General features: G+C 40.2%; 1 protein-coding gene across 2 annotated transcripts in view; it reads left to right on the forward strand.

Moving 5' to 3' along the window:
* The window catches only part of LOC117972821 (UV radiation resistance-associated protein-like), a 77,434-nt gene that overhangs the window by 35,348 nt on the left and 16,841 nt on the right, over positions 1-25,245 (forward strand). For both annotated transcript variants that reach the window (XM_059027951.1, XM_059027950.1), the window contains exon 13: positions 10,467-10,542. In XM_059027951.1, coding sequence (XP_058883934.1) covers positions 10,467-10,542 — 76 coding nt within the window. The remainder of the gene's footprint in view (positions 1-10,466; positions 10,543-25,245) is intronic.

Here is a 25,245-nt window from a genome sequence, read left to right on the forward strand (position 1 = left end):
GCAAACATGTATTTCCATTTCAAAACATGATCTCTGGTACTACACTAGGTTAAAGAAAGCCCTGTTTGATTGCAAGCCATGCTTTTAGACTGTCTGTCTTGCACTTCCTGGGTCATTTTCCCTGGAGAGTGAAACTGTCCCCACCCCTTCACTGGCTTCTTTCCTATCACTAACCCTGTTAACTGACATGCTTTCAGCCAGTAACATGATTTAACCCAGGAGACACTGCTGAGGTGAAATGACCCAAGTGCAGGTGTAAACAGATTCAAGCATAGAAACTGAGAGCTTCCTTTAACCTAGAGTCCTATCAGATATCATGTTATACAATTTCAATGTGTGCAGTAACAGGTGTGTCTTTTAAATCTGCACACTTGAGATCCATGTAGCTAATAGAAGTGCACCATGGCTAAGGCTTCTGGAATTATTTTGTTCGCTACAATTACTTTAACGGCTCGTTGCACAGACCTAAGGTAACATTAGTAGGTAGTGCGAGATTAGTGTGAATCGGGGTCTGTGAAACAAGGAAACGGCTGCAATCGTAAGTAAAGAGAAAACTACAGTAACTGCTGGGATGGAAGGATCCCTGACATGCAGCGTTCTGCCAGTACTGCCAGTATTATAAAGGTATATAGTGACACAACTGGGGTTCAAATCATGACCAGACGGCACACATTCTGTTTTTCCCCTTATTTTAATTCCAGTGCTCTCCACTAAAAAAAAAAAAAAAACACCTCTGCCTGGTACTGTAGAAAGTTTAATCATCTGATCAAACGCTTTTCGCTTGTTACACCCCCCCGCCCCCACGCCTTAGATACCTCCCGTGTTTATCATAAGTAGTTGTGACAGTTGCTGACTAGCAAACTAATGAGCATCACGTCTAGGAAAAGCCTTGCAGCTGATTCTGATTTGTGATATGCTGCAGAGTGTTGCTTGTTGATGTTATGAGGCAGTGTGGATGTGTTGAGCATTGCAGTGCAATCTTGGAAATGGCTGAAGAAGCATTACTGTAGGTGTAGGTACAATTAGACTGCAGTATTTGATCTCCACGCCCCACTGAACAGTACAGTACATACCTGCTGCACTGCACACGATGCTCTTTTATACCTCAAGTTCAAATTGGGTATTCACTTGTTAATGAGCAATCCCCTCTTGCTGCACTTAACTTGCAGTTCAGCAAAGAACTCCTTTTCTTACGCATGACTACTATCTTAAACAGTGCGTTCAAATCTGTGCATGAATACACTGTCCAGATGCTTTTACAGGACGTAAAGAACACCAGCGAGCATTGCACATGCAATACTAGATGTGTGTGTGTGTGTGTGTGAGCCTGCCTGTATAAAAACAACACACTGATCAAAGATGTGAACACAGATCCTCTCACCACATTGATTTGCTGTCACACTTTTTTGCTGGTATGTTCTGTAAATGTAAGTAACAGTGGTTATACTTTGATACTGAGAGCTCTTATTTTGTATTTACAGCAGTGGCAGGGAAGGTGTGTTAATAACATACTTGCATGGAAATGGCTACAGATACCCTATGTTTCCCCTTAAAGGTTATGCAGGAGGTTTAAACAGCCTCTCATCACCTGCCCTCTAATGCAATGCCACTGGTGCATGACTTGAAACTTTTGCTTGGTGGACAAATACGCAGTTGAGTTGTACACCCAGATCAGATCAGCAGCATAGATTTTGTTTAGTTTTGGTAAGTGGTAGTATTGCTATAGGTACTGTTAAATGATAAAGAAGCAGAGGTACCTCCCAAGCCTGTGAGACTGGGGTGTACTGTGAAAAGGTCATGTGGGGGTCGTGGGTGCTGCACATTCAGATGCAGTAATAACTCAGAGAGCTGCTGAAAGGCAGAGTGCAGCAGAGCAGAGAAACTGGGACATGCAGGTCCATTGGGCCTTTCACGTTGACCATTGCATTACCTCTACTGTAGCTTTCAATTACTCCACAGTTCCTGTTAAAGAAAAAAGAAGGGTGAAAAAAATGGAAATAGTCTAGACCTTAAGACAACCTTACACCCTCCATGAAAAATCCTTTCCAGAGCCAAATCATAAATCACATGCAGAAACTGACCCTGTTGTGTTTTTTTTTTAAATGGTAGGGTTTAACCCCAACCCCCTCTCAATAATGAACCATAAATGGAGAGTATTAAAAACGTGAACCCTATGGTGACCCACAAGCTGTTTGTCCAGCGTGATGAGGTGTGGGGAGAGTTATGACCAGGGGATAGCGTGCAGTTGGAGTTTATGTCAACTTGTCTTAGCTGGATGTTTTTAGATAAAAGAATGCTTCAGGCTGCTGTGGAAATGTGGATCTTTACCCTGTAGAGCCGTGTTCATTTATTTCGGGTTGTCCTTTTTAAGCTGGCCTCCTTTTACTTCTAAACAGTAATACATTAGTTACACAGAATGAAGGCAGCGCTTGCTTCTCTGCACCCCAGGGATCTTTTTGTGTCTCGCTCCCTCTCCGCCTCCCACCAAGTGCTTTGTCCAGAGTCCTAAAAATGGAATGACCACCTCCAAGACCCCCATTCTGTGTGTTCAAAATGGAATGACCACCTCCAAGACCCCCATTCTGTGTGTTCAAAATGGAATGACCACCTCCAAGACCCCCATTCTGTGTGTTCAAAATGGAATGACCACCTCCAAGACCCCCATTCTGTGTGTTCAAAATGGAATGACCACCTCCAAGACCCCCATTCTGTGTGTTCAAAATGGAATGACCACCTCCAAGACCCCCATTCTGTGTGTTCAAAATGGAATGACCACCTCCAAGACCCCCATTCTGTGTGTTCAAAATGGAATGACCACCTCCAAGACCCCCATTCTGTGTGTTCAATTTCTCTTAAACATTTGTATTCTTCTGCTTTAACACAAAATTAGTTCCAGTTAATTAGTTTCTAAAATCCTTACAGCTTGAGGTCGAGCTCTCAAAAGTAAGTGGACAAAAAACAAACAAACCCATACATTCAGCCACCCCTAATTTTGTGCTTTGGATGAATAACTCAGGGCGGCTCATTTGAAAGCTCCGGCATGCATCTTAGCTGTTTTGTTGTTAGTTCTGTAGAAGTGTCTTTTTCTGTTTTACAGAATCATGCAAACTTAGCAAGCAGGGTACATGCTTTGTGAATAAGGATCGGACTCTGAAGAATGTAATAAAGAAGAATGCTGCCTTGTTATTAAGGGTTTAGAGCCAGTTGTAACCTAGTGGGCTTCACAATACCACAGTCATGAATAACGTAAATCCTGTCTAAGTTGCTTACCGAGCGCATATATTATACACATTTTTACACTTTGATGAAGGTGTCCCAAGTCCAGCGCGTTACGGTTTTACTCTTCAGATGTCCAGCGCTTTCTTTGTAGCACCAGTGTTTTAATAAAGAAATACCGGTAACATCTCTGATCTGCCTGCTATAGGTGGAGAGAAAAGACAGATTCAATAAAGCAGGGAATCCTTTCGTTTGGATTCCAGCACAGAAGTCCGTCCCCCCGAATTCTTTGAATTCAGCGGGCTTGGGAACACGTTGCACCCATATTTCCATAGCTGTGTCCCAGAACGACTGATTATAGCAGAATAAAAGATGCAAGCCAGATGTGCTGTGTAATATTGAGAACAGGTGAAGGCAGTTAAAATCAAGTGGTGCCTTATAGCAACTTTTATTAGACTGGATTAAAGGCAGACTACCTCTTGTATGCATTGAAAAAAAAAAAATCTTTAACATGCTTGAGACTGAGCCTTTAAAAATGAGACAGAAAATATTTTAACTGGAGCCCGTAACTCTCCTCTTAATACAGAGATAAAGAGGTGTACAGTTGAGAAATCTTTTAAGAACATAAACACAGAAGTGGGTTCATTTCATGGAGCTAGGGTCCTTATGGTTTGGGCTAACTCTTAACATGTGGCCGTGCCTTCTCGGATCCTGCAGGGAAATGTATTGCAGACGGGTAAATGTTTGAGCTGTTCTGTGATGCTGAGCAGGCAGAGGACACTGTAAAGAACAAGAGCAAATGCATCTCAAAGGAGCTGCCTGGGTTTGAAATGCAAATACTGAAAGAGTGAAAGGTCCAATAACAATTACATTCTGATTTTACTTTTTTTTTTTTTTTTTGGGAGGGGTGGGTTAAGATGAGGTATTACATAGACATCATCACCAGTGTCTGTTCATATTGAACAGGGATTCAGAAAGCCAGGGCTCTGAGCCTTGTATGATATTCTCTGTATTTGGCATGCCTAAGGGAAGAGGCTTTCTCTTAGCAGCTAACTTGTGTCACTGTTTTTAACTGACTGCTCATACTATGCTTGTGTGGTGGTGTTTGTTGTTTTTTTATGCAAGGTCATATATTTTCAGGTTTGGTTTTGTTTACAGATCAGTATCATACAAGATCAGAATGCCCCTTGTATGTGGTAGATATATATACAGTGCCTTGCAAAAGTATTCAGACCCCTGACCAATTCTCTCATATTACTGAATTACAAATGGTACATTGAAATTTCGTTCTGTTTGATATTTTATTTTAAAACACTGAAACTCAGAATCAATTATTGTAAGGTGACATTGTTTTTTTGTTGTGAAATTATTTTTAAGAAAAATAAACAACTGAAATATGTTGCTTGCATAAGTATTTCAACCCCTGTGCTGTGGAAGCTCCCAGTTTACACCGATGAAAGAAATTGCCCTAACGAGGACACAATTACCTTACCATTGGCCTCCACCTGTGAACCATTAAAGTTGCTGTCACATTTTCTGGATAAAAACCCCACTGTTGAAGGAGACTTGTGAGAGAAGCCACAGAGAGGCCAACAATCACTTTGAAGGAGTTACAGAGTTCAGTGGCTGAGAGTGGAGTAATGGTGCACCATTCAACCATATCAAGAGCTCTGCATAACACTGGCCTGTATGGGAGGGTGGCAAGAAAGAAGCCGTTACTCAAAAAGTACCATCTGAAAGCATGTTTGGAGTTTGCCAGAAAGCTTGAGAGTGACCCAGCTGCGATGTGGGAAAAGGTTTTGTAGTCAGATGAGACCAAGATAGAGCTTTTTGGCCAAAACTCAAAGCGCTATGTATGGCGAAATCTAACACTGCCCATGCCTCAAGACACACCATCCCTACAGTGAAGTATGGTGGTGGCAGCATCATGCTGTGGGGAGGCTTCTCATCAGCAGGGACTGGGCATCTTGTTAAAATTGAAGGAAGAAGGGATGGAGCAAAATACAGGGAAATACTGCAAGAGAACCTGCTTCAGTCTGCTAAAAAACTGAAGCTTGGGAGGAAATTCACCTTTTTAGCAGGACAATGATCCCAAGCACAAGGCCAAAGCAACATTGGAGTGGCTCAAGAACAAAAAGGTGAATGTCCAACAGTGGCCCAGTTAAAGTCCTGATCTCAATCCCATTGAGAATCTGTGGCACTATTTGAAAATTGCGCTCCACAAGCGTTGTCCAACCAACCTGAACAACCTCGAGCAAATCTGCCAAGAAGAATGGGCCAAAATCACTCCGACACTGTGTGCAAAGCTGGTACATACTTACCCCAAAAGACTTAAAGCTGTTATTGCAGCGAAAGGTGGCTCTACCAAATATTAATGTGTGAGGGTTGAATACTTATGCAAACAAGATATTTCAGTTTTTTATTTTTCTTATAAATATTTCCCAACATAAAACCAATGTCACCTTACAATAATTGATTTTGAGTTTCAGTGTTTTAAAATAAAATATCAAACAGAATGAAATTTCAATGTACCATTTGTAATTCAGTAATATGAGAGAATTGGTCAGGTGTCTGAATACTTTTGCAAGGCACTGTGTGCATATATATATATATATATATATATATATATATATATATATATATATATATATATATTATATTATATTATATTATATTATAATATGGATAGATGCATGGATGGGTGGGAATACCATTATTGGCAGTCAATTTAACATACTGCTGTGCTGATAGAACTGAATGTCCCCAGTGTGACACAGCCAATTCCCACTGTGTTACAGGAAGGGTTCATTACTGACCTCCCCATAGTGTACACATCAAAACTGGCAAAGGATTTACTTAACACAAATTCCACCTATCTATATATCTAATATATATATATATATAAACTAATGTGGTTTTAGCTGAAATGCAGACATTACATTCACTTACCATGGGATGGTAGAAGCGTTTAAAAATTCAAATTCGAAGGAGGTAATATAACAATGAAGTCCATGCCTCCTACACCCTGCTGCTGCTGCCGCTGCATTACGGAACGTCTGCTTGAGCAATTATATTGTAGACTAACTAAAAATAAACTTTTAAGAGGCCTACATCTAACCATTAGTGATGCAGAATGTGAAGTACTTCAGAAGCCACTTTCACCAGTGTCTGTTTCTGTTTCCAATATAGAACACCAAGGGTACCACAACTGTGGACATCGAATAAAACATCAATCTGTGCCAGCATATCATTTTGAGACTCTTCTATTGTGACCTTAAGGATTGTATTGCAAGCTTAATTTGGGGAACACCCATTTTAATTTAAAAAAGGGGGGGAGAAACAGCGGTGATTGTGACAGATGCTCAGTGTAATAATTTGTCAGATTTTGGAACCTCCAGCTTTCTGATTTTATATTTGCACTGGCAGTATTACTGTTCACTTAATTATTGGACAGGTGTCTTTTTAAGTAACGTGTTGATTTATACTTGTGTCTCATCATCCTGAGATTATTGTTGAGCATTCCTTGTTCATGAAGGAGTTAGTACAGCCTGCGCATATGCAGAATACCTGCTTTATTGTCTCCAAGATATCATATTTTATTCCCCACAAAGGAAGACTGTGACATAAATCACTTTTAGTCCTGATGTATCAGGCTTGTGTAATGTGTAAATATGGTATTCTGGAAAATGCATTTAGTGTTTGTGATGTACATAAAAAAACAAACCCTTATTTTCCATACTTTTCAGTAATGTTCTTCTGAAAAGCCTCCTCGAGGACATTGCTGGGAAAGTGAGGTGCAGGGGGCATTTCCAATGGGCTTGAGCAAGGCTAATTCAGCAATCCTGATTTTTTTTTGCTGGAATATATTTAATAAGCATGGCCAATACTGCTCTAAGCAGAAACCGCAACAGAAAACCATGCAGAACACTTAAACTTCTGATAAGGTCCAATAAAGTACTTCAGGGTGCAGTTGGAATAAAAACCTGCAGGGACAGCGGCCCTCCAGGACCGAGCTGCGCACCACTGCTTTAGACCATTTAAAAAAAATCTTTGCTAAATATAATAATATATGTCTATACATGAAAATACACAAATGATAATATACATGAAAAAAAGTGCTATTCACAAATAGTTTACATTGTTATATGCTGCTTGTGTGTCAAAAGTAGTACTTTTTTCTGAGATTAAATGATCTTTAAATGAATTTTATCCAATATATTGTTACAGTAAAAGTGAAGATCCTATTGCATTACAGCTAGAAAAAGGAAATAAATCGTGTCATTTAATATCCAAGGCAGCAGGGCAATGGTGAATGCAGGTGCTTTACATTGGAGGATGAATTCTCCTGTAACAGGCTCAGCATATTGTGGGGGCATTGCATTATATGATTCGATTCTCTCTGTCCAGGTCTCACAACGTTATTGGGTATGTTTAATAAGTATATTATACAGTACATCAAAGTCTGTTGAGATGGTAAAATGCCTCATGGTCGTCTTCTAATCCGTTTCGTCCTGCTTGTGAACTGGATTATTACAGGAGTGCAGTAGCTTTCTCCAGCCAAGTGATACAAAAAACCAGAGCCTCTCACCCTTCGGTACAAGTCATAAGAGTGATGTGAATTCCTATCTTCAAGGTGATCTGGAGTTGAACAGAATACCTGGGGGTTTGTAACCCAGGTCTCTAAGACGCCTCTTAAAGCTCCCTGTGTAGTGGTTTACTGTACTGTTTCTCAAGCCCATTAAACACACATGGTGCTTTTTTGTTGCTGTGGTGCTTGTGTGTGGTTTAAACCTGCTCTTGAACGCATCAGTGCCTAAGCATGGTCCCTTCGCTCATGTCCCAGGGGTTTGTAATGCTTCCCTTTTTATTGGGGGGCACTTTGTAAATATGGAGTCACTGCTGATAAATATGGTATCCCTACATAAGCAATGACCTTCGTTGTGTACCTCTTTATAGCCAGCATGAGGGACTTTTATTGGTTACCCTTTTAAATAGGACCCGACTTTGACTAGGACAAGTCTCCACCGCCCCCCCCACCCCCAAGATATTGTGGAAAAGACACTGAAAAAAACTTTGTCGAAACATTTGAATTTATTTAAGTTTCTTTAGCACTTCTAAATTTTATTTTTTTAAAAGCTATGGATGTATTCTTGAAATGACTTTTCAATGCTTTTGAATTTTAGAGTAATTAACACAGCTTAAGAAAATGCATGCGTCTCCAGAACATAGTTTGGTAGTGTCTGTGTTTTTAAATGTTCCCATGATACATACATCTCTTAAGAAATTCCTCTTTTGTTCTTCTGTCCTTGGGCCTCCTTATCTGCTCAGACCGCTGGCTGAACCCCCAGAGATTCAGTACAGTGGGCTGTGGGCTGGGGTCTGAAATCAGTTGGGCCTCCATAGTGTTTGCTGCTCTCTGCTCTCCTGCAGTTTAATTCTTATAGTCTGTGTCTATCAACGTTGGAGAAATCCACCATTCTTCAGCAATGATGATTACAGTGTATCATTCCACAGATAAACCAAAGAATGGATCTCGGCAGGATAAGCTTATGATAAAGCACTACACTTTATATATTTATAGATCTCTCTCTTTTAATGGATCTCAGCAAGATAAGCTTATGATAAAGCACTACACTTTATATATTTATAGATCTCTCTCTTTTAATGGATCTCGGCAGGATAAGCTTATGATAAAGCACTACACTTTATATATTTATAGATCTCTCTCTTTTCATGGATCTCAGCAGGATAAGCTTATGATAAAGCACTACACTTTAAAGATCTCTCTCTTTTAATGGATCTCAGCAGGATAAGCTTATGATAAAGCACTACACTTTATATATTATAGATCCCTCTATTCTAAGTATGATGAACATTAATTCAATTGGTAGTATCATCAGGAAAAGAAGACACACTAGTTCTGTACACATGTTTGAATACATGTCGCTAATGAGAGATCTGTTTCATGATCGCGCAGCGTCAGACACTCGTAGTATTAGACAGGTAGCACTGTCGATTCCTGAATGTGTAACAGCCAGCTAAACCTCCCAGTTAGGGGTCAGCCTGTCTGCCCTCAGGTGGATTAACAAAATACAGCTGCTGACCCACAGGGGTGCTTCAGCTTTAAAACAGGGCAACAGAAACAAACACCACTTAAGACACCAACCCCATAGCTTTCCAGCAATCAAGTGCTGTACACATCTCTGCTCAGAAGATTAAAGCAAACTGTGTTTTTATATCATTAGGAGATTGTAGGTTAAAGTAATAACATAAAAACATTTGAAAAGGCAGGATGGTAAACGTCGGGTGCTAGGAGTCACAAATCAGCTGCAGTATATTGGTTATTTTTCCATCATGTAGCAGTTGATTCTTGAGAGACGCTTTACGCCTCTTGCCCTATAATGCATTATTAATACGTTAGATCCCTGGTATCGTGCGCTTGCTGTAGGGAGGTGATGGATTAGGAAAGATCCGGCTAAGGGCAATCAATGAGCCTACAGTCTGAAAAATGATACAAGCAAACAAACCCATTTAGAAAGGGGGCAAACTTCAGGTTCCATGAACAAGGGACATTTTTTTTTCTTTTTGCCAAACAGTAGAATAAAAGGAAACCTTTTTTTTTTAATTAATAAATTACTGTCCTCCAAAAGCATACTTGCTTTCTTCTCCCTGTTAAAGCAAGGCTTACAAGTGGACCTTAAATTTAAATAACCCAGTTACAAAACATTGGGTCTTGGAGAACAGTTGGTGAACTTTAAATATAAATGAAATAAATCAAACTAACTTTTGTTTGTGTGTGTGTTTCTTTTAAGATGTTAAACACAGCATACAAAAACGTTGGTTCATTATTATTTATTTCTTAGCAGACGCCCTTATCCAGGGCGACTTACAATTGTTACAAGATAACACATTATTTTTACATACAATTACCCATTTATACAGTTGGGTTTTTACTGGAGCAATCTAGGTAAAGTACCTTGCTCAAGGGTACAGCAGCAGTGTCCCCCACCTGGGATTGAACCCACGACCCTCCGGTCAAGAGTACAGAGCCCTAACCACTACTCCACACTGCTGCCCTTTCATACACTAGACCGTTTACATAATATTGTGAACCAGTGTGGTCTGATTTGAAAACTTGACATCAGCTTTAGATAGCTGCCTTGGTATTAGGACAGAAACTCACTGCAGACAACAGCAAGTACAGAAGCTGTTTTATCAGCAGGACTGACGTGTTCTCTGTTTATTTTCAGGTTTCCCTTGTACCCAAGAGGAGAGCGCTTTCAGTTTGAATATGGCGTCTATCTTTTGAACAAAAATATCGCCCAGGTAAGTAAAAGTGCATTACCAATTAAAAAAAATAATAATAATAAATGTTCTGGGAGGAAATACAACTTTGCAGTCAATGTGTGATCTTTCTATCTGATCTGCTTTAAACCAAACTGGCCTTATCTATCCATTTGAAAAAGTGAGAAATGTTATCCTCTACAAGGGTAGTAGACTGAAGCACAGCTACTGTTTCTGAGCACTAAGATGCGGTCAGAATTGCTGACGTCCCAATGTGTAAGGGTAGCAGAAGGGAATAGTTCAGCGACAGGTAAATCATCCAGGGTGACGAGAATTCCAGATTACAGAACTTGTGTATAAGGGATTGGTAGGTGAAAGCTTTTACTGCAAGGCTTTTTTTTTTTTATATATATAATTCATGCTGGTACTGATGCTCCCGGTCTTTATTGTATCCAATCACCTGTGCAGATTCATTCGAAAAGCAAGTTGACTAAACTGCTATTCCCTGCTGCCCTGAGCTGTAGCAGCTGTATTAAATAGGTGTGTGTGTGTGAACCTGTGCTGAAGTGTTCTTATAACCCAATAAAATGGCTGACACACAGTAAGAGGCTGTAAACACCTCCACCCCCTCTCCAGATGCTAGACTGGTTTCAGAGACACTTTCAGTTTGAAGACTGCAGTGGATGACATGCTGCTGTTAGACAGCCAGTGAAACCTTTTTAAAGGTTTGTCATTGATCTGAAGTAAACCAGGCTACTGTAACAGGGATGGAAATGAGATTCATATTGCAGAGCAGTGTCACCCATTCCAGGTGTGAATACAAGCTTGATTTAGCCATTGTGTACAGGTAACACGCTCAGCTGTGTCTTATTAAACTCTTGGTAAAACCAGGAATGGATCAAACTGCTATGCATTGGAGCCATATTTCCATCCCTGTGTAGTACGATATACTGCAAGAGTCATTCTGTTTTTGCCAGTAAGACAGGTATGTTTTTGTTTGTTTTTTTCACAAATATGAGAGTAGTAAGATTTTTCAATAGTGTTACAAGACTGCCAGGTTCTTAACACAGAGACTGAATACCGTAGTCTATAGTTAAGGGCTCCTGTGCATGGAAATCCATCCAAGATCAAGTCAGCTTCTGACTGCTGTTTACAAAAAAAAGAATAGATCTTTCAGCGTGTGAACAGAGCACAAGCAAAGGATTTCCAGGAATCTCTTTTAAAAATGAAAGAATCTGCTTTTGCCAACACGCCTTGATGTTCTTTATCATTTTTCCAAACAAATACAAATAGGTGGCTAAAACCATATACAAGAGGGCAGAAAGATTGACGTCCTCAGAATCCCTGGTTCTATATGGTTAGCCATCTATTATTCTTTATGGTACACTCCCAGTTTCGTTTATTTTAGGAAGGATATGTTATAAAGAAAAAAACGTATGCAGAATAAAAAAACATGCACATTAAAACTCAAGAATGCACATGGACGTGTGTGTGTGTGTGTGTGTACTTTTTTTTTTTTTTTTTTTTTTAAATGCTAATAAGCTGCATTGAAATAGCTGAATCAAGCGTTTTTTTGTAACATGCACAAATCCTCATGTGGCATTGCAAACAGACTTGAAGTGTCCAATTCTACAGATTCACACAACAGCTCTGCACATGTGGAGCGGCAGCTCTCCTTGCCTTCATTTCATCAGTGCGTGTTCCTGTGGGGAGCATTGAAAGCTTGGTAGTGCCCAGGCAGATGAAAACACAGGTCAGTGTGTTGACCTGCCTGCATTTCAATTCCAAGTCATTCAGCAATCCTCAGCATTCCACCCATTTCACTTGTAACACAGCAGCAGGAGAGGAAATGTTACAAGATCTCCAGTGAATTAGGAAGCAATTAGCAGAGACAGGTGGGGTCGTGCAGGTGACCTTTCAGCGATCTTGATTTGATCTACTGCAAGTTCAGGGATAAATACTGCCACTCTTGCTTCTGTTGCAGCGCAGTGGTGATGACAGAGCCCAGAAAAAGAGCGCTATGGACAGTCATTCTAAGAGTAAACCTTGATGCTGAATCATTTGGATCCTACAAAAAAGTTTTTGGATAGATCTGCTGATAGGAATCGTACGGGCATTGATGGTCCGAATGGCCTGCTGTCGTTTTGTAAGATTCTTACAAACTTTAAGATTTTTGTTAGCTCTGATACCTTATTGAGTCTCTTGTGTAGGATGTGTGTTGCTTTCTAGTGACACCTGTACAGAGTGTTGTATGTGCAGAGTTTTAATAAACCAAACTCCTTGACTAGAAGGATCACTTTGCAGCTTTAAAAACAGAGTGTTGATAAATGATTACCTGTGGTCACACAGCATGATGCAGGCACCATGGCAGCTGGCCAACCGATCAAGGACCATAGATCTGAATTCGTAAGCAGTCCAATAACGTCCTAATAGAAATGTGTTAGTGAGGTTATGGATGATATTAAAGGTACGATCTGTATAGGAAAAGTGTTCTAGACCCAGAATGGTCCCCTGATCAACACTGAATGTATTGAGAAGAGCTCTCAACCCACAGCCCTCCGGTGACTTTACAGATTAACCAGAAAAAGAAGTTCTGTTCCGAAGCAGCCTGTAAGGAATTGTTATCTGTGAGCAGACTGTCGCGCTGCCTCCAGACATCGGAGGGTTATCGAATACCAGGCAGAGAGTCAGTGTGGGGATCGCTACCCTGCGTCTGTGGCATGACACAGCTGGGGGGGTGGAAACACTAGAATTAGGATCTGGGAAACAGCCTTTAAAAAAACTAAGAAGACAACAAGAAGTAGTGGATTCGCAGCATGTCACTGCAACATGTTTGGCTGAAATTGGATATGAAAGTCATACAAGGGGGTAATTATGGGCCACATGGAACTGGTTGCGAGAGAGTTGTGGTGGGGACACGGTCCCCCCAACCTGTAAGCAAACAGCATTATTCAAACCCCTTTTTAAATGCCATGGGTACAGCCCTGAAGGAGTCGGGCGTGGGTCTGCTTAGTTTAGCGTCTTTCTGTTTTATCTGCCACACACTTGCTTGGTTCTAAATGTGCAGCGTGACTTGCTGTTTTTAAAAGATCGCTTTTAGAAACCATGTCAACATTTAACTTTCCTCGCACAATTAGCTTCATTTATCATCGTCACGTGTAATTGCATCCACTCTCGTTAGTGCAGAACCACACATGCACAAGCGCAGCGTTTTACTTGGTTCCTAATGGGTTTCAAAAGCATTTAGTCACTTGTAATGAACCCTGGAAATGAGAGGCTGATTACTGAAACCCCTTACCTGACTTTCACTGCAAGCTGAACTCGAGAACAGATGCAAAAAAACAGAATCTGCAGCTCTTCCCAGTCGAAACCAAAGCTCAATTTACAAGTGGGACAACACGACAGACACGAGTTCAGTAAAGCAAACACGCATTACAGTGTTTGAATACAAACAGGAGCGTACAGCCTAATTAAGCATTGAAAGCAAGTCCTCAATGTATATAAAGTATTGATAGGAAGTTCATTAGCCTTGTAGGTCAGCTGTATCAATGTCAGTATGGATGCTCTTTGGTTTTGTAACTGCTCTTGCTGTGATCTTGTTTTTTTTCTGCGTAGTTGACTATATTGCACTATAAAAGCATGCTGTAACAGACATTTATAGTGCATTAGTGAAGAGAGCCAGATTGAAAAGCACAGGGATGAAGAATTTTCAGTGGTGAATAAAATGCTAAATGCATTTCAGTAAAATTAAGAGCAGCTGGTACGATCTCAGAAGCGTCATGCTGCATTCATTCCACTAACTTTATTTTTCTTCAAGAGAAGCTGTTTTGTTTTAGAGAATACTAGCATGCTACGGTACCTGGAAACTTATCAGGGTTTATTAGGAAATAGCAGCTTTGTTGACCCTGAAGATTTTTATTTTTTTTTACTTGATGTAATAATGTATATTTAGTATTTTTTCAGAAAATAAGCAATTTTTAAGGACTGGTTGTTATTATGTTGTTTTGAACAATGCTTTTGTTTTTTGGCTTGTGTGGTAGCCTGTCATTTGTTTGGATTACTGTGTGTTTTTCCAGTTAAATAAGTTATAGTAGATATCTAGTTTCACAGCATGTTCTGCCCTGAACATAGAAGATTAAACATCCATCTCTTATTAAGCTGCCCCATGTGCTGTGTGTGAAAGTGATACGGGGCAGCAGACCAGCTCCAGGATGGGCTCTTTGAAGTCCTGTTCAAAGCGTGTGTTGTTTTTATTTATACCTCATGTCGACGGTAACTAGACCTTGCATAAAGCCGGGTGTTACCGGTGTTTATTATTATTTAGCTTGTGTGTCTTGTGTTGGTTTAACCTTAAAGGACAATGCAGCGCAGGTCAGCAGGGTTGTCTTTCAGATAACGAGGGCCAGTCTTTTTAACCAGATTTGTACATATTTTATGGCAGCGTATAAAAAAATAAAAAAAATATGAAGTTAAATAAAAATTCTTTCTGGCCGTGTGAAAGTAGGCCGTTTTAGTTCAAGTATCAATGGGATATTTATTATTATTATTATTATTATTATTATTATTTATTTCTTAGCAGACGCCCTTATCCAGGGCGACTTACAATCGTAAGCAAATACATTTCAAGTGTTACAATACAAGTAATACAATAAGAGCAAGCAAAGTACAAGTGTGACAAACCACAATTCAATAATACAGCAGATAATAGTGATAGTTACGTCAGGATATGATTAAATAGTGATAGTTACATCAGGATATGATTAAATACAAAGTACTACAGGTTAAACGCTTGGCAGATTTACAGTATTCTGAAGTACAGGATTAAATGCAGTAAAATAGGGGGCAGATAAGAGCAAAATAAAGCACATTTACATGAAGGTTGATAGTGTCCCAGGATACAAACAGAGGAGTTCTACAGGTGCTGTTTGAAGAGGTGAGTCTTAAGGAGGCGCCGGAATGTGGTCAGGGACTGGGCAGTCCTGACATCTGTAGGAAGGTCATTCCACCACTGCAGAGCAAGGGTGGAGAAGGAGCGGGCTCTGGAGGCAGGGGAGCGTAGCGGAGGTAGAGCTAGTCTTCTAGTGCAGGCGGAGCGGAGAGGTCGAGTGGGTGTGTAGGGAGAGATGAGGGTCTGGAGGTAGCTGGGTGCAGTCTGGTCAAGGCATCTGTAGGCTAGTACAAGAGTCTTGAACTGAATGCGAGCGGTGATCGGGAGCCAGTGGAGCGAGCGGAGTAGTGGAGTAGCGTGGGCGAAGCGAGGCAGCAGAGTTCTGGATGAGCTGGAGCGGACGGGTGGCGGACGCAGGGAGGCCAGCCAGGAGGGAGTTGCAATTGTCTAGGCGGGAGAGTACCAGGGCCTGGACCAGGAGCTGGGTAGCATAGTTGGTGAGGAAGGGTCGGATTCTTCGGATGTTGCTCAGGAAGAATCGGCAAGTGCGTGCCAGAGTGGAGATGTGCTGGGAATAAGAGAGGCAGGGGTAGTTATTTTTTGGAGTGTGGTTGCAAACACAGTAAAATGTGACTGATTTAATTTTTTGCAATTTACTGTAAATGCACATTTTTTCCTAAACAGATTTCCCCTTTGTCTTGTGTTGGGTATATTTTGTATGCTCTTGGGTTTTGTTTTGATGGCTATTCATGGTTGTTTGGCTGCTTTTGTTTCCATTTTATTTTCTGTAGTATTGATTTTATTAGTATTGCTATTTAATAATTGTGATGATTATTAATAATTCCAGTGTGTTTTTTCAGTGGCTGGATTCTGCATCGAGAGAGAGAGAGAGAGACTAACAAGTGTATTGTGACCTTTGAGAAAATTGTCTCATTCCAAGACTTTTAAATAGTTGTAATGAAATTCCTTCTGTTTAGGATCCAAAAAGTCTTCACCAGTGGAAACTTGTGTATCCAATCAGGCTGGAAAATGTTTTTGGCACTAGAAAAAAAAAAAAAAAAAAACCCTTGCCATTATCTCATCCTCGATTTGTGTTTCTAGAACCCATATGAAGCGAGTGAGAAAGAGCAGGGTCCTGTGCTCGTATCCTGCTTGCTTTGGAAGGTAGAGTTCTGCTTTATTAGGTTAATTGAGGAATGTTCTAATGCTCATGAAAATTATCTCCAGCAATTACCTTATTTCCTTTTCTTGTATTTTTTACACATGCTTCATCACAGGCACTGTCGCCCTTTGTGATGTTAAAATAACCATGCTTTGGTTTATTAGCAAAACCAAGTTTTATTTTATATATTATGTATGTATGTATGTATGTATGTATGTATATATGTATGTATGTATGTATGTATATGTATGTTTTCCATGTGTTTTAACCAATTGCTTAACAGGTACCTTGTTTTTAAGGTCCTAGCACTGCAATACTAAATGCTGGCCAAAGATACAGTACAGCACTGGCACTGAGATTCGAAGTCCTGCAAACGGTGTGCATTAAATCTGCATTAATAATTTCATTATTCACCTTGCAGTACTTTCAGGAATTCGATCAAAAGACTGAAACAGGACCGTCTGTTTGCAGTTAGCAGGATAGTTTTATGCCACAAGGCTTGGCAGCATCATCTTTCTGATATTTGGTTCCTTCTCAGTGTGCTTTTAAATGCAAATGTGTTTTTATATTTAAATCTCATTTAAGATGCTAGAGGGCTCCACATACCAGCGTAGAGTGAAAGAAAATCAATTTGACAGACATTATTTGTTTTCCATTTTTAACACTAATTATTTTTGGCTTTGAGATGTTAAAGAAACCCTGAAGTAGTCTTGCACTTTAATGGAGCCTGGCTTTATTGAAAGCTGCTTGTTTTTTTAATACATGCCTCTTTACTGCTGAGGGTGTTCTGCCCATTTCTAATATTTAACTCCCTTGTATGTAGAATGAAAAGCTTCTGTTCCAAAGACACATTAAATGAAAGGGTCTGTAGATCCCCCAGTAAGAATAATAAAATACTTTAGTAATGATGTGTAAGCAGGTGTCCATTGCCTCAGATATCTTAATAGCAGAGGAAAGCGCTGCCCAAGGGGAGGATTAGTATTCTGACTCGTGCATCAATCTGCAAAAGTGAGAACAGTTTTAAACGAGAAAGCTGACTATGTCTGCATTCGAAAATGAGCAAATCTCACCTGCACTCATTAACCTGTTACTGACCCTTTCCACTCCTAATGTGGTTTAAATGCAAGGATATAAAACATTAACCCTTTCAGTACTTCTCAGCACCGTTTTAGAGATCTAAAGCACTGACCAAAACAGATGAAAACAAATATTTGTTCATCCTGTTCTCATGTCTACACCAATAAAGGAGTTAACTTTTTAATTATACAGCTTCATTTCCCATTCGTCAGCAATATTCAGATACAGTAGTGTCCCCTTGAGTGTGCCGAGTTTGTGGTTTTGCACAATGAGAAAGCACACTTGCTGTACGTGAGCACAATCACAGGCTGATTTTTTGTTTTAATATACATTCAGTATTGCTATCGGAGACGATTCATTGGTTATTGTTACACAGAACCATTCGTCAGTCCTCTTTCAGGATTCAGCATAGCCGCATCTCGGATAGAAACCCGCAGGACACATGTCATGCCACCTGTGTTGCACAAGGCAATCCTGTTAACTTAAGATGCACTGATGCTCCGAACAATAGCAGTAATACAGGGGCATGGCAGCAGGTGTGCAGCTGGGGTCACTTTGTAACAGAGGAGCAATGCTGCAAGAATGACCTCATGAAAGAGGCAGCCACTTACTAACACTTACTAACACAGGCAAAACAATGCACAAATCATGAGCTCACAATGTCCCATGTGTCTTGAAAGTACAGTAATGGGTAAGCGTTTCGGCAGTCAACACGTGGGATAAGGGAAGCTTACGGACAGGTTGGTACATTTGTGTTCTGGACTTGGCGATTACAGCGTGGAGGGTAAGTGTGTTTTCTATGATTTTTCAGAATGTCAGTCGCTACCCTGCTGGCTGCAGCATTTGAGTTTTTGAAATTTGTAGCGCGGCACTGTATGTACTTCAATATGTTTTTATTCTGTAATCACATCACTTCCTTTGATGCAGCCCTGCAAGTGGAATACAGCCTGCTGATGTAGCCAATGCTTCCCTGTATTTTACCCAGAGAGGCTTTCTTTCATTGCCTGCAATCCTTGCCAAAATAGTCATAACAGAACCTTTTTCTTAAAGCATCTTCAGTGAGCTTTCCCCTTTATTTAATATGTGAGGTACAGATTTGGTGCTTAGATGAGTAAAATAAACTAGTGTAGGATACCTTTCCTAAATAAGGTTTAAGGCATTGGCAAGTCTCCAGTTCCTGTATCAAGAATTCCAAGAGGGCTACAAAATAATCAAGTAAATAAAAAAAGGTCTGTTCTTTTAAGGGAAGTCTTGAGATGGTATCAAACTATCAGCCTCTTCTGATCTTCACATCTATGAAAATACAATTGCAAGTAGCAGCACACCAACTAAATACCAAAAAAAAAGGTATGTTGGACAGCAGCGGTTTTCAAACTGGGATACTCGAGGAAAATCCTGGAATGGCGGGTAACGCATTGTTTTAACCACGCTGTAGTACATTAGGACATAACAATCGAATCAACAATGTTGAATCTCCTTTCAAATCAAACCACAGCCATAGTGGTGAACATTTTCTTTCTGTGGGGTGAGGTTAATTGCATAAACACCCAGCTGGCTGCTGACAGTGAGTGAGTGTTGAGCGCACACATTGCCAGTTTACTTTTTTAAATAGCAGGGCGTTGGTTACTGCAGTCTGTGGGGTAAAAAAAAAAAAAAAAGCAAAGATTGTCATTTTATGATGTTGCTCCTTTTAAAAATGTGTAGTATTTACTAGGTACGTTTACTTTCTGGAGTTTAAATGTTCATTGTTAGTAGTTTAGTCAGTTCAGTGTTTTATCTATCTCTTACGTTTTTAAATAACCGTATTATTGAGTTGAGCAGGCAGCTGGGCCGCCCTACTTAGACAGTGAAATCACTCGCTTGTTCTGTGCTGGAGCTGGAGCTGTTGAATTCAGATTTCAAAACCAAACTTCACTATTGCTTCAATAACCAGGACCCAGAAAACTAACCACACTCCTATCCTAATCTGTGCCTAGCAGTGAACAGTACTTGTGAGAAGTGTTGAATTTATGTCAAGGGAAGTAATGTTAAAACTTTACAATGCATTAGTAAGACCTCACCTAGAATATTGTGTTCAGTTCTGGTCACCTCGTTACAAAAAGGATATTGCTGCTCTAGAAAGAGTGCAAAGAAGAGCGACCAGAATTATCCCAGGTTTAAAAGGCATGTCGTATGCAGACAGGCTAAAAGAATTGAATCTATTCAGTCTTGAACAAAGAAGACTACGCAGTGATCTGATTCAAGCATTCAAAATCCTAAAAGGTATAGATAATGTCAACCCAGGGGACTTTTTTGACCTGAAAAAAGAAACAAGGACCAGGGGTCACAAATGGAGATTAGATAAAGGGGCATTCAGAACAGAAAATAGGAGGCACTTTTTTACACAGAAAATTGTGATGGTCTGGAACCAACTCCCCAGTAATGTTGTTGAAGCTGACACCCTGGGATCCTTCAAGAAGCTGCTTGATGAGATTCTGGGATCAATAAGCTACTAACATCCAAATCAGCAAGATGGGCTGAATGGCCTCCTCTCGTTTGTAAACTTTCTTATGTTCTTACTTTGTTGATAACATTACATTGAAGACATTTCAGTCTTGGACAACTGTGCATTTTTGTGGAAGCAGTACAGACTCTGAGCTAATCAGTATGCCTTGCTTTTCTTGAAATACAGAACATGTGAGCCAGTCCATGTCCTATGAATTCTTATTTTTTAATGTTTCACTGAGGCAGTCATAATTAAATCAAACAGGAACTGACCCAAGCAGATATGACTTTTATTCACACAGCATGATCATGGCATACAAGCAATTTGGCCATCCGCAGGTCCTTCATTTTTACACTGAGTGACTTAAGAAAACCACAGAGAACGGCCTTCATCGCCACACTGTGTGGCTTCCAGCACATTGTCTGAATGGAAATGTGTGCAGCTTTCCAGTGCTAAAGGGTTCCTGTGATGTGAACCACTGTGTCACTGTCTGTTGCTTTGAATGCACACGATTGCAGGCTTGATCATTTATGAGTTGCTTGCGAATCGAGTTGAGCTCTCCAGTGATGGTTTCTGCTGGGAGGCTGTCCTGATGGATGTGTTGGTTAATGCAGCCTCTGCGTTGAGGAACTTCAATCAGACCCTTCTGCTTTCCCATGGTGGTGGTTGTTGTTGAATAGTTGCACACAACTCTCACACGGCTTACAGTATGTAGGTCTGGTGGATCACGTACATTTGCATACATTGCATGTTTTCTAACTGCATCTGCATTCCACTGTTTTTCCAGTGTGTTACACAGTATAAACAGAGCGAATTGTTACAAGGACTGGGAAGATCCATACCCAGAACTGCTGACTAATCTCGGTACGGAATTCTGGCTGCATGTGCAAACGCCATGGCCAGCATGGTTTGTTTGTTTAGGATTCCCGGAGTCTCGCAGCTCGGATGTGGTTAAACTGGAGGGCGTCATGGTTCCAGTCTCCACAGTCTGGATCCTAGAGAGCACAGCAGTGGAGGAGCAGACTGCTGGGGCAGCTGTGTGATTTATCAATATCTGGGACTGCAATAACATGTCAATACCCGGTGGTTTCTAATGTTCTTCAAGCCCAATGTGGCCTTGCGCTCTCTGTGATTTGCTGTTTTTACAGTTTTTATGAGAATTCTTCTGTACTGCCACCTATTGATTTATAACCCTTTTAATTGTGTAATAGGATTTCCACGGTTTGGGGTCAGCAGGCGAGGGGTCCATGTCCACATTTAAGATGCCAAATTAAACTTATTCTACAAAAAAAAAAATGGTTAAAGAAAAGGCCGATCCTGTGTGGAGCGTCCTGCGGTTGGTTTTATGAGCTTAACTTGAATTCTTTTATTGAGGAGGGCAAGAATATAAAGTTGCCACCTGAGATCTTTTCCTCTATCAATTTAATCACCGGAAACAGCATTTAAAAATCTATATATGATATGTTTTTTCTCCCAGGCATTGTAAGTTTTATAGGAGTACAGTGACTACAGATGTTACTTTCAGACACCACTTTTCTTTTAAAAGAGTCGTGAAGAGCTTTAAAGCCACTGATGTGGCTGAAGATTCTTAAGGAGTATTGTGTAGTGCGTGGCTTCTTCCACGCCTCTTTCCACCCTGTGGCCAGTCCAGCTTAAAATAAGTGGGTTTCTGAAAATATAGCGTTATACATCCTCAATTGTTGCTACAACTGTTTAAATAACGTACCTGTAATTTTTCTTTTCATTGTTAACATCCCGACCAACTTTTTACACTTATAACTTTAACACTAGAACCGCCACGCCAGTCATTCTGATGGTTTGAGGTGTTCACATTTAAAATGCTCTGCGGGTCTGAAAGTTATGCGGTTGTCAGTTTATGACTTTTCCTAAATACATGTATTAAATCCCCCGACGGCATTTGAAAGGCAGGATCATGAAAATAAGTTATAATCCCACCCACCTAGAACCGCCAAAGCCGTCATTTTGACTGCCTTTTACGATGTTTTTATTTTGAATATACCCTACAATATTCTATTTTTATATACAAGCCTGTTGTTATCTCTGCTGGACCTGGCAGACATCAATTCCTTTGTTTGTACAAGGAATGCACCGGGGAAAATATCAGTAGGAGAGATCTTCATCTTGAAGCTAGCCGCAGCGCTTCGGCAGAAACATTTCGATCAGAAAACTTCAAAGCATCAGGCTGCAGCAGCTCAGCCTGGATTCTGCGCTGCACCGAGTGACAGACATGCAAGAGAAAACGTGTTACTTTCATTTAAATTAAAAACGAGTTTAGTTTTTACAGTTTACACCTGTTTTACACACTAGTTTCTATTGAAATGTTTATTATAGTTTTTTCATTTTTTTGAAGTAGTGTTTTATATGTGGTAAATTAGAAAATAAATCCTTTTATGTTTAATTGTTCAGTTAAATACGACGTTTCGGCTGTGCAGATGTTTGATGTGACGTGCTTGAATACAACTTGAGTTGTATCCGATACTTTGTCTTTCATTTTAATACTGATGTTTAAAATGTAACCGTCATAATGACAGTTTTAGGTACGAGTATAACCGCGGCGGTTCTAGTGTTAGTCTGTTTCAAAGCTCTCTTCAAAATGGCTGCTCTAGTGCACTGGGGTTTGAGATCTGTCCACTAAATCACTTCAGGAAGAGCGATTTAAAAAAAAAAAAAATAGTGCTCTGGCTTTTCTTTTCCATAGCACATCAAGGATCGTTATTTCTGTGTTACCTGTTTGACAATGTGGGTAATAATCCTTGCGCTATCCTTGTGCACAAGAGTGGCCATTTTGAAAAGAGCTTTGAAACTGACTTTAATGTTATAAGTGCAAAAAGTTGTCAGTATGTTAACAATGAAAATAAGTTACAGGTACGTTATTTAAACCGCTGCAGCAACACGTGTAGCTGTATATTTTTCAGAACCCCGCTACTTACTCTTTAAGAACCAGAAGGTGTTGCCAGCAGATTCCGTGTCTGCAAGATTCCAACTGCTTGCAAACTGTTTTGGAGCAGCCTGGATCCCCCCAGCTCTGATTGGCACTCATGTTGGACTGCAACACAGTTCCGTTGTCTACAGAGGGAATGAACCCATTTAAATAGTTTTCTTTTATATGATCTGTTTTTCAGTATGTGGACAGCACAGCACTGATGAAGACATTAAGCCAAAAACGATTTACTTTTTTTTGCTCTGGGTCATTCATCTTTTTAGAAAAAAACACAGTCTCGTTGCGCTTTTTTTTTTATTAAAGTTAGCTGGCAATCTAAAACAGCCACAACTGCTGTGAGTTATGATCGTGGCATTAGATTATCTTCACGGTGAAATAATAAATATCTTTTGGAGCGAGTGCAGCAAGCACAGTGTATCAGGAAAGTGCTGGTCTCCGTGGCTTGGCTAGGGGCTTGCATTTTGAAACTGTTTCAGTTGTTCTGTTTGTAGCAGAGTGAAGTGTCTCGCCACGGCACTTTTTTTAATATAAGGGGAGAAAATGGTCGAACCATGTAGTGTTGTTTTTAAATGTTTGCTGACACGGTGCTCCCTCGGTATTTGACTGTTCAACAATTCACTAGTTTGGTTCAATCAGGCCAAGCTGACAGTAAGTAAAATAGTCAACAGGGAGCGCTGTATTCCAGAAGAGTGCATACCAGCAGCATTTTCATTTCTAAGGAAATTCTGTTGTATTTGTAGTGATTGGTTCCAAAACCAAATAGTCTATTTGTTGTTTTACACTATGTTTGTTTAATCAGAGGTTGTATTGCCCACCAGTAACTTAAACCTGTGTTAATCTACGTAGGGTAGTACAGTTAAACCTGTGTTAATCTATGTAGGGTAGTACAGTTAAACCTGTGTTAATCTACGTAGGGTAGTACAGTTAAACCTGTGTTAATCTACGTAGGGTAGTACAGTTAAACCTGTGTTAATCTACGTAGGGTAGTACAGTTAAACCTGTGTTAATCTATGTAGGGTAGTACAGTTAAACCTGTGTTAATCTACGTAGGGTAGTACAGTTAAACCTGTGTTAATCTACGTAGGGTAGTACAGTTAAACCTGTGTTAATCTACGTAGGGTAGTACAGTTAAACCTGTGTTAATCTATGTAGGGTAGTACAGTTAAACCTGTGTTAATCTACGTAGGGTAGTACAGTTAAACCTGTGTTAATCTATGTAGGGTAGTACAGTTAAACCTGTGTTAATCTACGTAGGGTAGTACAGTTAAACCTGTGTTAATCTACGTAGGGTAGTACAGTTAAACCTGTGTTAATCTACGTAGGGTAGTACAGTTAAACCTGTGTTAATCTACGTAGGGTAGTACAGTTCATCATTGAGGGATTTAACACATGGTGTTCAAAGGAGGGGCAAGTCAAGCAGTCCAAACTAGTGTAATTCTGACATGGAGTTGCAATGTATCATGGGAAACAGGATACACTTGCAATGCTACACTTTGTTTGTTGCCTCATTAATCGTTTGTCGTTCAGCATTTCCAAATATTGGAAAGAAAGCTGAGCTTTGATTCGCTGTATTTAACACGTTAAGTGTGTCCAAACAGAATCACACATGCTAATTTAGAGACCGCGGAGCAGTCAAACAACCTTGCAAGTGCTGCAATTTGCCCCTGGTTACAGCCCATCGACTCTTAGAACTTTTAAAACTATTTTGCTGTAGTTTCAGGAAACTGCTGATTTTAAGTTCAGGTCCTGGGGCCTCGCAAGCCCCAAGTAAAAATAAATAAATGAATAAAAGATCTTGCAGCATTTAAAAAGCTGGCTTCTCATTCTTTCATGGCAACCTGTGCTTACTGCAGTCTGTCTCCTAGCACTTTCCACGCTATACATCATCTGCCACAGTGCCAGTCCGGCTGTGTGTTTGAGTTAGTTTTGTTAATACAGCTATTACTGAGAGAAACGGCTTGTCTGTCTTTGGTTTCATTCATCAGCGATGAATGTATATTGTTTTTAAGATGCTAAATGAAGCCTTGACACGTGAGAGCAGTGTGAATGAGATGCTGAATTAATTACCTGTCCTGCACAGTAAAGGCAAGGCTGCCTGCTTGCAAGGGGATGAGCCCATTCCCTAGTGAGTTCATTCTCATAACCTGCCAGCTGTATGATCTCCCCTCTAC

Source organism: Acipenser ruthenus, chromosome 8, assembly GCF_902713425.1.
Source record: "Acipenser ruthenus chromosome 8, fAciRut3.2 maternal haplotype, whole genome shotgun sequence".
Classification (NCBI taxonomy): domain Eukaryota; kingdom Metazoa; phylum Chordata; class Actinopteri; order Acipenseriformes; family Acipenseridae; genus Acipenser; species Acipenser ruthenus.